This window comes from Maniola jurtina, chromosome 9 (genome assembly GCF_905333055.1).
Source record: "Maniola jurtina chromosome 9, ilManJurt1.1, whole genome shotgun sequence".
NCBI lineage: Eukaryota > Metazoa > Arthropoda > Insecta > Lepidoptera > Nymphalidae > Maniola > Maniola jurtina.
The window spans coordinates 117236-131154 of NC_060037.1; the positions used below are offsets into that span (position 1 = coordinate 117236).

Below are 13919 nucleotides of genomic sequence, written 5' to 3' on the forward strand. Positions count from 1 at the left end.
CGTTCCAAAGATTAGCCTTTTCAAACAGACAGACAGATAGACAGACAGACAGACAGACAGACAGACAAAAATTTTAAAAACGTGTGATTCAGTGTTGGTATCGTTCAAATAACCATATGAGCTTTATATGAGGTAGTTATTTCGAAATTACAGACAGACACTTCAATTTTATTTATTAGTATAGATACCTAGCTAAGTTTGCATTCTTTGTAACCCCCGACCCAAAAAGAGGGGTGTTATAAGTTTGACGTGTGTATCTGTGTGTGGCATCGTAGCTCCTAAACTGATGAACCGATTTTAATTTAGTTTTTTTGTTTGAGAGGTGGCTTGATCGAGAGTATTCTTAGCTATAATCCAAGAAAATCGGTTCAGCCGTTTGAAAGTTATCAGCTCTTTTCTAGTTACTGTAACCTTCACTTGTCGGGGGTGTTATAAATTTTTAATTTAAGTACACTTGTTATTATTGTACCTACCATTGTTTTAAATTAAGTCTCTATAGGAAACTATTTGTTTTTGAGAAAATAAACCCTTTAAATCTAATGGAAATGTATCATTCGCTAACGAGGCGCAGGTATACCTCCAAACAATTGATTTATGCGTAGCTTTTTACGAGCAGAAACATATTTTTTAACACGAAATACGTTCGCAAAAGCCTGTTTACCCTTATACCGTCGACTGGGCGTCGGAGGCGGGAAATTGCACGCCATAAAACACTGAACGTCGTATTTCCCCGCGAATGAAAAAGCGACACTTTATGGTACGCGTATTGTTATTGTGCCTATATCTATATCTATATTTTAACTGCGCTACATATATTGACTTAACAACATATATACTCGACTTAATGTGTGTTTCAATAATAGCCTTTGATACCACGGTCTTAAAGAGACAGGTAAAATGCTGACTGATCATCTTAACTCTTGTTTTGGACTATCGACTGTAAAGAAAATATTTAAATTGTGTTAAAGACAACCTAAACTCCTCTCTCAAGCATACAAGTTTCTTCACGATATTTTCCTTCGCCGTTAAAGCAAGTGATATATAATTGCTAACGGGCATAGGTAAGTAACTCTAAAAAAAGTTAGAGGTGTGTGCCCGAAATTGACCCCCGACTAGGAAGGCAACGTCTATTAGGCTATCACCACTTAAATTACCAGTATAATTTTTAATGTGGTTAATGAAGGTAAGAGGGTAATAAAGTTCGGTAACATAATGCTATCACCTCAGTTGACGGCTCGGGCAGCAATTAAGGGGAAGTTAGCCGCTGCTGCGGCAATTAGCAGCGGATGAATTACGCTGCTACTTAGTACTTGCGGCGAGCGATAAACGAGCAATCCCGACCCACTGGCTAACTGTACCTCCGTACTGGACTAATTGTTAACCGACTTCTATAAAGGAGGTTGTGTGTTCCCGTATTATCGTTATTTTTAAGTCCAAGGACCATCATAATTAATCTATCAACAATAAATAATTATATTAATGAATAACACTTGGTTCTACGATGAAGAAATTGTGAGGAAATGCCTGAAAGTTCTCCAAAAGTTAAATGAGAAGTCTGCCAATCCGCACTAGGTCAGCGCGGCAGACTATGACCTAAAATATAGGTCCTAAACCCTTCTGAATCTGAGAGGAGACCTGTGCTTAGCGGTGGACTGGCGATAGGTTGCGACTGATGATCACATATTTTTAGGGTTCCGTACCTCAAAAGGAAAAAAGGAACCCTTAGAAAATCACTTCGTTGTCTGTCTGTCGTGTCGGTCAAGAAAACCTATAAGGTACCTACTTCCCGTTCACCTAGGATCATGAAATTTGGCAAGTTGGTAGGTCTTAATCCAAAAACCGTGAATTTGTGGTTAGATCACAAAAAAAAATGAATACTTAGTATTTTAAATTTTCAAAGTAAGATAACTAAGTATATGTGGGCGTGTTTGCTTTATAAAATTATTATATAGAATCTTCTTTAATAATAACCTCTTTCGGTCTAATATTCATTAATATAGAACCTTCTTGTTAAAAAACCTCCACGATCCTAGCGCCGCCTAGTGTGAGTTTCCTGAAGATCTCTTTTTCAAACTGAATTGGCGCCAATAGTTAGAACTAATTGTCCTAATAGAATTTATAAGTTGATAAATATGACCTTCTGTTATTTGTTTTGATATTAATTAAATATCTTATTATTCTTAAGATATTTATTATGTTATTTAACTTGATAATTATTTAATTAAGAAATATAGAAAATGTTAATTGACTCCATTTTGTGACGAATCACGTTGGTCACGCCAGAGGGCGTGTCTCGGCGGGAAAAGCTAACTTTTGGAAGAAGAGTGGAAGAGTAGACATGTTTCTGAATACTTAATTTTATTAATGTGATTTTAAAGGCTAGAGTGTAAATAATTATCTTTGTAACTTGAATTAATGTTTGTTATGATCTATGAATTACAATAATGGCTTTATATTCTGGGATTGTCGCCGACATATACCAAGTGGGGTACCTATCCGAAATAATCGCATGTGGGCTCAGCCTTAGGTGCCGTGTTACCAGCTCGAAGCACATAGCGTAACATAATATGCTGAAGTTCATATAATGTTCATTGTGATGTTGTGATGAAGTCGGCGCCACGCTGGGTAGTTGCGGAGCGATGTTTCTGCAACATTCTCGCCGTGGGCGGAACTTTCTCGTGTTACCAAGTTAATGAGTTAACTAACTTTGCTGTCAAAACTAATTACATAATAACGCTAGCTGATGCCCGCGACTTCGTTCCCGTGGATATAAATCACACTAATATTATAAAGGAGAAAGTTTGTATGTGTGTGTGTGTGTATGTGTGTGTGTGTGTGTGTGTGTGTGTGTTTGTGTGTGTATGTTTGTTACTCCTTCACGCAAAAACAACTAGACGGATTGGGCTGAAATTTGGAATGGAGATACATTATACCCTGGATTAGCACATAGGCTACTTTTTATCCCGGAAAATCAAAGAGTTCCCACGGGAATTTTAAAAAACCTACAGCCACGCGAACGAAGTCGCGGGTATCAGCTAGTTTTTAATAATCCTGTGAGAAATCATTGATTTTCCTGGATAAAAAGTAATCTTTGTGTTAATCCAGGGTATGTTATATATCTCCATTCCAAACAGCCAAATCCGTCCGGTAGTTTTTGCGTGAAAGAGTTACTAACATCCATCCATACATACAAACTTTCTCGTTTATAATATTAGTAGGATTTATTTAGTAATAACTGATTCCCGCGGCTTCGTCCGGATTCTTTGCATGGATATAGTATAAGACCTAGAAAATAAATATAGGAATTTTCTTCTTGGGAAATCAAATAGTTTCCACGGAATGTTTAAAAACTTTAATTGATACGAACGAAGTCATGGGCATCAGATAGTTTTCAAATAATTTGTTTTGTTCTGGAACGTAATAATTTTCTAGGATAGAAAACGGCAAGCAGCCACGCCCATCTCTAATCCAGGGTACATCTTTATTATCATACGAGTAAATATCATTAGTAAGTATGGATTCACCGATATTTAGTTATTTAAAACGCTCAGTTAGAGATCCGCCTCCCAAATAGACGACGTCTTAAAACCACAAGGCTATTACCACAATTTTCAGTTCAAATGGTCAAGTAGAAATACTTAAGTACCTGGAGCCATAGATTTCACTCGCTCGCTCGTTGCGCGTTTCAGTCAAGCAGCAAGCTGCTAAAATATTCAGGCGCGGGGAGCGAGCTGAACTATATCTACGGTTAGTACCTATGACACTTTACTTTTCGCCAACGTTGATAGAATTCGAGCGTCGAAACATAATAACGTAAGAGTAAAGATGTACTGAAGTAGGTACTACGATTTTAATTTCGCAAGGTTTCCGCTGGCTGTAGATGTGCAGACAAACTTGAGCTATAAAACAAGGCATATAAGTCCATTTCACTTTGACGTTGGTGTATTTTGAGTTCGAATTCTAACAACAAAGCTGTGATGTGAAATCTCATACTTACCCTCCTGTATTTCGTAATCGTAACTCTTTATCGGTATAAAAATAAAAATAGGATGACATCACTGACTCGCCCGAGATAACAGCCAGTCTCGACCATAATGTCGCCGATGAGCAAGCGACTACAGAATCACAAAACAACCGTTGCTGGTCTGGTCAATCTGAACGATGTTACATCGCAGACCGCATCGATGTTGTCAACGTTGAATCATTCTTTAGAGAATCAGACTGCTGTACACATTTTATTCCACACTAAACACTTTATCGCTGACGCTATCTCTAGTGCGCAAACTTTACTGCGTTTTATTTATACTCTTTACATTGATATACTAAATAAAAGATATACAGATATTACGGATTTTTTTTATTTTTTATTATATTATACAAGTAAACTTTAACAAAGAGCATTTCAATCGTCAAGTGAACCTACCACTGCATGGTTTAGAATGCACGCACTACCAAAAAAAAAAATTGGTTGTCTGTAAAGTCGGTTTACTGACGATAGTTGAACGTGACAACAAAGGCCGATTGTGCTTCTTTGTCGCTCGTTCCGCGCTCTCGCTTGCACTTCAAGCCTTACATGGAACGCCTCAGAGCGAGGTAACGCCGCATGAGTCATGTTTTTTCGTGCGTGCAGCCGGCTCTATCGAATTATAAGACGTTGTCACGTCAAAAACAACAAATGACTCAGCGGTTACTCTTGTTCCTTCCTATTCTTTAATTCCTATTTCCTGAAATAAGCTGTAAAGTATGGAGGTTGCGGTGGTAAAGTTTTTCAAAACCACTCCCCACCAAAGAGACTCCTTACCAGACCTGATGAAACAATTTAGAAACAGTATTTTACCAGCTGGAAATCCCTCTGTCCGGTAATCACAAACCTTTTTAACCCCCGACCCAAAAAGAGGGGTGTTATAAGTTTGACGTGTGTATCTGTGTATCTATGTGTCTGTGTATCTGTGTATCTGTGTATCTGTGTATCTGTGTATCTGTGTATCTGTCTGTGGCATCGTAGCGCCTAAACGAATGAACCGATTTTAATTTACTTTTTTTTGTTTGAAAGGTGGCTTGATCGAAAGTGTTCTCAGCTATAATCCAAAAAAATTGGTTCAACCGTTTAAGAGTTATCAGCTCTTTTCTAGTTTTCTTGTAGAAGAGAAGGTTAGATAACCGTTAGGTTCATAATATTATGTCAATTGACAAATGTCAAGCTGTCAAGATGGACGTTGCCTAAATACATAATTATTTATTTGAAAATGATGTTTTGGAAAACTCAGATACTTTAGATCGTAGACGCGGAATAGTCCAAGAAAATCAGGTCAGCAGTTTGAAAGTTATCAGGTCTTTTCGGTCTTTTCTTGTTACTGTAACCTTCACTTGTCGGGGGTGTTATAAATTTTTAATTTATACTTGTCACTTACAAACACGGTTGGCGAGCTTAATTCATTATACCCATTATACATTACAGAATAAAGTTACTTACTTTGGCTAAATCATTCATTTAAACTTGATTTTGGTTGAAGACATTTACTACTTAGCTTATCTTGGATGTTGAACTATGTATATCAATGATTTTTCACGCAGTAAAGTAGGTAGTCGTATCAAGGAAATGCGCTCTCGGCACCAACTACCAGTCGGTGCGACTATAACATGAATATTTACACTATTGTGTATGTGTATGTGTATGTGTTCCCTCTTATATCTGTTACTGAAACTAACGTAATCCTTGACGGTGAAATGACTTTCGATGTGCGAATCCTCAATGATAATAATGATGAATATGATAAAAGACAACTGCTAGAGAAAACAGGAAACGAAAAAAGGAAGAGAGAAGAAAAGGATAGACATCTTGAGCGAGAACGAAAGATAATCAAAAGTATTGATAAAGCAAAGTCATCACATAAAGAAAAAGTAAAACAAAATAAAAATATACAGTTAGAAGAAAGAGCGAAGGAAAAATGGAAGGGAAAAGACAAAGATAGATATATTGCTAAGGGAGGGAATGAAAAAAAGTTTATAGAGAGTGAAAGACATACTGCCCAAGAAGTGAGAGTCAATGGGAAGAGTAGAGTGGAGGAAATGGAGTCGCCAGAGAAGAGGATAACTAAAGCAGTGCATTTGGAGTGTGTGTACCAGTATCCTGAGACAAGCCAGATGGAAGTTCTACTCAGTGACATGATGAACCAGCTGACCAGGGTACCAATGTTGTAAAGTTCTGAGACTAACCTCAATGTGGACTAGCCAACCACACATGAGTAGAATAGAATATATTTTTTTACAGTGCTTTTGAATCGTAACAAGTGTAAATTAAAAATTTATAACACCCCCGACAAGTGAAGGTTACAGTAACTAGAAAAGACCTGATAACTTTCAAACGGCTGAACCAATTTTCTTAGACTATTCCGCGCCTACGATCCAAAGCATCTGAGTTTTCCAAAACATCATTTTCAAATAAATAATTATGTATCAAGGCAACGTCCATCTTGACAGCTTCACATTTGTCAATTGACATAATATTATGAACCTAACGGTTATCTAACCTTCTTTTCTACAAGAAAACTAGAAAAGAGCTGATAACTCTTAAACGGCTGAACCAATTTTTTTGGATTATAGCTAAGAACACTCTCGATCAAGCCACCTTTCAAACAAAAAAAGTAAATTAAAATCGGTTCATTCGTTTAGGCGCTACGATGCCACAGACAGATACACATATACACAGATACACACGTCAAACTTATAACACCCCTCTTTTTGGGTCGGGGGTTAAAAATAATTTACCACGGGTTCGGAAATACCATTCCTACCAACCAGCAAGAAACCCTGCAATTACTCATTTCAAATGTTTAATTTACAATAACATTATGCTATATTGTATATAAGCATCGATGTATATAAGCAATTGCAGCCCCGTTCATTGCTGGAGCGAGTAAAATCCACGCCTTTTGAGGTTCCGTACCTCAAAAGGAAAAAGAAACCCTTAAATGATCACTTTGTTATTTGTCTGTCCGTCTGTCTTGTTTGTCAAGAAACGATGACGAAATCAGGACGGTAAGTAATCCAACACGACCGGAGAGAGATCAGGCGCAGGACCGATTTACACACTTTCCACCAACTTCCCAACTTCAGGCTGCTACTGAGAATTTATTGACATAACCTAATGGAATTTCTTACAGTAAAACTTACTTAATAGATGCACTTCAAACTCTGTTGATCTTTTAACGATTTTAATTGTTATTCTCTCTTTCAGTTGATAGTTAGCGCACATGAGTACAGCGAAGGCGACGTGGGCAGAGTGGGCATTATGGGCGATGCGCACGAAGTGAACAACCCTACGCGGTCAGGAAAACGCTTTCGTGTCGTAAACGACCGCAGCCCCGCTGTCTTCGAGACTATCTTCAAACAACTCACCGATGAATACCAGTACGTCTTACTGAACACTTTTTAACCCCCGACCCAAAAAGAGGGGTGTTATAAGTTTGACATGTGTATCTATCTGTGGCTTCGTAGCTCTTCAACGAATGAACCGATTTTAATTTAGTTTTTTTTGTTTGAAAGGTGGCTCAATCGAAAGTGTTCTTAGCTACAATCGAAGAAAATCGGTTCAGCCGTTTGAAAGTTATCAGCTCTTTTCCAGTTTTCTTATATTTCACACATTTCCAAAATGCGTTCCCTCAGGAACACTGACTAGATAAACTTAGAAAGTAAAAAATCTATACAAAAACTTTATTCCCAAGGGTTAACGCCAATAAGAGGCCAATGGAAAATCTCAAGTAAATCTTTGAAAGACGCTGGACACATTGACGGTTCTTCTAAGAGGTCTGTAACGATTGATACGACGTTGGATGGTGATGACATTTATGACAACCTCGTAAGTTTCCGAGATCGATTAGATTTTCCAATTAGGCTCGGATTTGGTCAGGCACCGAATCTGCGTACATCACACCGGCGAAACCGCTCCACGATTCAAATGGTTCCACTGAACAAATAAAAATCCATAATATCGCCTCTATTTTCAGAAAGTTCTACAACACAACACTCCAAAAAATCGACCGGTCAAAGGACCCGTGCGATCACCAAACGGAAGTTAAGTACATATGGCAAGATCTCCTAGCTCAGTCGCAACTCATGTTGCATCGCTCGACTTTGCTCGCTGCTGAGCAGATCTCCCCGAGGAACAGAGCTGATGGCTCCAAGCACGACAAGATGAAGCGCATGCTGGGGGCAGAGCTGGCGAAGATACGCTCTGAACAGCTGGACACGCTGTGTGACAACTTTCAGCTGTGTTATAATGAATTGCTTTGATTACATCTCAGCCAATCCATCAGCTTATATGCACCCACAGCTGGACATAGGCATTTTCAAGAGCGCGTCAACAAACATGGTCCTCCGCTTCCCTCATCGATCCACTTCCCACCACCTTCTTCAGGTCATCGGTTCAGCAGGCTAGGGGTCATTCTATATTGTGCTTACCAGTTCGTGGTGATTATATGCGTTTTTAACCCCCGACCCAAAAAGAGGGGTGTTATAAGTTTGACGTGTGTATCTGTGTGTCTGTGTATCTGTCTGTGGCGTCGTAGCTCCCAAACTAATGAACCGATTTTAATTTAGTTTTTTGTTTGAAACGTGGCTTGATCGAGAGTGTTCTTAGCTATAATCTAAGAAAATCGGTTCAGCCGTTAGAAAGTTATCAGCTCTTTTCTAGTTGCTGTAATCTTCACTTGTCGGGGGTGTTATAAACTTTTAATTTACACTTGTAATTTTGAGTTAAGACCACAGAACTTAGTTTTCACGTAGACTCTAGCCAGCTATGAACTTATGTTGTTGCTTGATTCACACGCCAGTAGCTGCCAGTTGTACAGTTCACGACAGTTAAGCTCCCTTCACAGTAAGTCGAGGTTTACCCACACTGGCAGGCGTTTATAAGGCTAGGTGAGTACCCTATGAAACGACTATAGGTATCTTTGATTCACGTCATTCCTACCCTAATATATGACAGATGTCGATTCAGGATCAAACCGAGAGTTTCCTCACTCCAGTTCACTCTGGCAGTTGCTACAGTTTCAAGGACCTAGAGTAAATTGTAGCAACTGATTGAAGGCGTCAGTAAACATCAATTACTAGCCGAGCGAGGTCCCTCACTGCAAGTTTTATCATTGTAGGTTTTATAGGTAAAGTTGTGACCTCGTAGCGATTTACGCCCTCGGCGCCGGCAGCCGCACGGGCCGTAAGTGAGCCGTAACTAAGCTCTTACGGACGTGATTCCAGAGCACCGGGAACTTTAAGTGAGGTATAAATGCTCCAACTCGAGCACACTGCCTCGCTACCTGTGCTGTTTCAGGCTGTTCGCACATTACATTACGCGTCGAACGCGCCGCAATTTACGCACTGAAATTACGCTATTACTTACGGCATATTATAGAATTAGCAGAGCGAGATACTAATGCGAATAGCATTTAATGTCTTTAAAGAAAGAGATAGGTACTAAGCAGTCGTTATTATTCCACAGTGATGTCATAAGCAAACACTATTAAGACTAATCGTACCTACCTACCTAATAAGTTTATACTATACTAGCTGACGCCCGCGACTTCGTCCGCGTGGATTTAGGTTTTTTGAAATCCCGTGAGAACTCTTTGGTCCGAATTTCAGCCAAATCCGTCGGGTGTTTTTGCGTGAAGGAGTAGCAAACATACACACACACACACACACATATACAAACTTTCGCCTTTATAATATTAGTGTGATTTGTCTGTAGCACCACCCAAGTTAACTGAGCAATGTACAGCTCAGCAAAATGTTTTGTATGCTATACGGCTGGCTATACGTGAATGTGCGTTCAATCCTAATACTCTAAAAATGAATGAATAACGATGAATTTTCTGCAATGTCTGATTATGACAAACTAGACTGTCCAGCTGGACCACGGAAGCTGCGGCTATAAGTTTTTATAATAAGCAGTAAAATGTGTCACCGGCGTTTGTAATCGTTGCGTGCGGCACGCGTGAGCAAGTAATAGAAGTGCGATCGACTTTCCTTTAAACTTAAAGCTACCAAAAGTTATCTTTTCTTACTTAACAACGTTGAAAAGTGGAGGATACTTCATCTCGTGCGGGGAGCGGGTTGAAGTCCGCCGCCGGTCGCGTCGCGTCGCGACTCCGGCGAAACTTGTATTTATTATACTAGCTGATGCCCGCGACTTCGTCCGCGTGGATTTAGATTCCATCCCATCAGTCTTGGTGGTCAGGTCCCCTGCAGCAACAGGATTGAGGAGTTGGAATCCAATTTTTTTATGAAACAATGTCGCAAAGTTCTTCTATCGATTAAAAAAAAAATTACGCAAATCGGTTCAGAAATATCGGAGATTTCGGTGTAAATAGGTAGAAAAACACAACTCCCTTTTTGAAAGTCGGTTAAAAAAGTAGCCTATGTTACGCCCTGGTCAGTCCTCTACTTGTCTGTGAAAGTCCCGTCAAAATCGGTTCAGCCGTTCCGAAGATTAGCCTTTTCAAACAGACACACAGTCAGACAGACAGACAGACAGACAGACAGACAGACAGACAGACAGACAGACAAAAAATTTAAAAACGTGTGATTCAGTTAAGGTATCGTTCAAGTAACCCTATGAGCTTAATATGAGGCAGTTATTTCGAAATTACAGACAGACACTTCAATTTTATTTATTAGTATAGATTTTAAGGACTGAAGTTTAGCATCTAAAGTGATTCTAACTTGTTCTCGTTTCAAGTTTACAACTTTGGAATATTTAAGTTCTAGGAAGCGAAAGGAGAGGTAGATTTAGCTACCTACCTCCTCGGTTTACTTTATCCCGAGCTTTCTATCATCATTAATCCATACTAATATTATGAAGTCGCCAGTGTGTCTGTCTTGCTTTTCACGGCCCATCCGTTTAATAGATTTTGGCAAAAGGCACAGAGATACTTGCATTGCATCCCGGGGATATGGACTTAGGCTACTTTTTGTACCGGAAAATCAAACAGTTTCCACAGGATTTATAAAAAACCTTAATTCACTTGGCAGACTTCGTCCCCACGTGCAAGGCACCCCGGGCTATTTGTTACAGAAACGCTTGCGTCGCGGAAACGGATAGACTACTTTTATCCCGAAAAATTCAAGAATTCCCACGGGATTTTTTAAAAACCATAATCGACGGGGATGTAGTCGCGGGCATCAGCTAGTTAATTATGAATAGTGGTAAGTGATCAGGACCCTCAGAAATGAGGTATACGATGTAGAGGGAGATATTTTTTAACCCCCCCACCCAAAAAGAAGGGTGTTATAAGTTTGACGTGTGTATGTGTGTATGTGTGTATCTGTGTATCTGTCTGTGGCATCGTAGCGCCTAAACGAGTGAACCGATTTTAATTTAGTTCTTTTTGTTTGAAAGGTGGATTGATTGATCGAGAGTGTTCTTAGCTATAATCCAAGAAAATCGGTTCAGCTGTTTGAAAGTCATCAGCTCTTTTCTAGTTACTGCAACCTTCACTTGTCGGGGGTGTTATAAATTTTTAATTTACACTTGTATTTTATTCTTATTTTGTTGGGTGGCTTTCAGTAGTGAAGAGACACTTCGTCCACGCTTTCTCTACACAATGTCCAACTGGTCGTCGGCTCACTTCTGAGAACGATTCTTCTCTCCAAATGAGAAGAGCTTAGGCCATAGTCCGCCAAGCTGGTATAGCACTGAAACGAGTGTACAAATTAAAAATTTATAACACCCCCGACAAGTGAAGGTTACAGTAACTAGAAAAGAGCTGATAACTTTCAAACGGCTGAACCGATTTTCTTGGATTCTAGCTACAACAACACTTTCGATCAAACCACCTTTCAAACAAAAAAAAACTGAATTAAAATCGGTTCATTAGTTTAAGAGCTACGGAGCCACAGACAGATACACAGACACACAGATACACACGTCAAACTTATAACACCCCTCTTTTTGGGTCGGGGGTTAATAAAACAAAACTATTGCAATTAATAAGGTCGCTTGAACGTTAAAAACTTGAATTGCCAGTATTTTCCGGTTGGCGTCAATTCGTCATCCGAGCAGTGTATGGAGCGCGGATAAACATCGCGGAAACGCCAAAATCCACAACACGCGCAAATATTTGTCTATTTGTCGCCGCGCGCTCCGCCCGCTAGCGACGCGATGTGGACACGGGCTCCGCTTTTACGCTCACTCTATTGATTCATTTTCAGCTTTGTAGCTTTCTAGGTACTTATTTATCTATTTTCCTCAAGGAGCCGATGTTAACTTCAGTTTACGTAGATGAGTCAAGTTTGCGTATTCTATGATTGCTTTATTCTGATTTTCATAATTTTTTTGAAAGATCAGAGTGCATTTTGGGCCAGAAGGCAAGTTTTGACTACTGTTTCAATAGATTTCCGCATGTCACTAGTGTCGACCCGCGGCGTCGCCCGCCAGTCGCGCCCCACTCGCTCGCCGAAGTGTTGCTAATGTCCGGAGCAGTGACCGCTTTATGGCGCTAAGGGCATTATTGGACGAGCCACCACACGGCACGATTTGCGATCACGATATGCAACACACGACACGTTCCACACGACGCGACGTGACTTTTTAGGATTCCGTACCTCAAAAGGAAAACTCAAACCTTATAGGATCACTTTGTTGTCTGTCTGTCTGTCCGTCCGTAAAAACAGTCTAAAACAGTGCGATCAAACTCGCACTTGGCCGTTTTTTTTTTTGTTTTTCCACGAGTGACGATTCAACAACCACACGGCAATTGCGGTTTGTTGTCTTCACATTCACACGCTCATTACTTTAGGCTACTTAAATTGCCAGCAACTTCTTGCAATCCTGCATTACTGAAGAAGGAGATGCAACAAGGTACGTGTCGTGAGTCGTGTGGTACATCGTCAGAAAGCTCATACTTGTTTCGTACAGCCGCTACCGCACCGACGACGACATAGCCAAAAGTCGTCAGCAAAACGTGCTTCGTGCTTTGCAGTGTCGACTGTCGTTGAATGAATAACCGGTCCATAGACGTTACATGGCGTTCGTAGTCATTACCGCATTTTATCGTGTCGTGTAAAAACGCCTCTTGAGGGTTGAAGTGTAGCGGCTCGCGGGATTGGGGTTTACGGCGGGTTTATACTGCGTGTCTTCCCACTTCAGGCGAATCTTTGGCTCCGTCTTGCAGAACTAGCCAATGAAACTTCAATATTACAATTGTTTGAACAAAATATAAACTACTAGCTTATTGCTGCGACTTCATCTGAATGAATTTACGTTTTCATGGTTCAGTAGTAAAACAAGAAACCTTTATAGTTTCGTCCAGTCCGTCTGTCTGTGTGATAGCTATTTTAAAGATAAACTGTTCAGAACATTACATTAGATTTACAGAAGTAGGAAAAAGACACTTATTAGGATTTCTGTGATTACATTCATCCACGTGGATTTAAGTTTTAGGTTTTTCCTGTGGAAACTCTTTGATTTTCCGAAATAAAAAGTAGTCTATGTCCGTCTCCAAGATGCAAACTATCTCTGTACCTTTCATCGAAATTGGTTAAACGGATGGGCCCTAAAAAGCTAGCAGACAGACAGACACACTTTCGCATTTATTATATAAAAAGTATGAATAATCAGTACATTATTAATGTCTGCAACTCGCCTGATTTTCCACAAAATAGCTAGGAGCTCGAGAACTATTCAAAGTTAAACTCACGTTGAACAATACTTCACGTTGAGTGCTTCACTTTCTTGTTGGAGGCTGAACATTATGAGTAAGTAAAGACGAAATTTGGGCCATTGTACTTGACAATGGACGTTCGCGGACCACTCTTAATAGCTCCCTACATGAGATTAGCACTGTTTAGCTATCACACAGTTTGAACAAAACGTATCTACACTAACATTTATCATGATCAACCCATCTCTCTACAAAGAGAGA

At 39.8% G+C, this 13919-nt stretch overlaps 1 protein-coding gene across 1 annotated transcript; it reads left to right on the forward strand.

The window, feature by feature from the left end:
* Positions 1–5727: 5727 nt before the first annotated feature.
* Positions 5728–8311, forward strand: LOC123868456. The gene is made up of 3 exons (XM_045910996.1): positions 5728–6186; positions 7238–7410; positions 8007–8311. Exons 1-3 carry the CDS (start codon positions 5728–5730, stop codon positions 8290–8292), a joined length of 918 nt encoding a protein of 305 aa, XP_045766952.1. The 3' UTR covers positions 8293–8311.
* The last annotated feature ends 5608 nt before the right edge of the window (positions 8312–13919 follow it).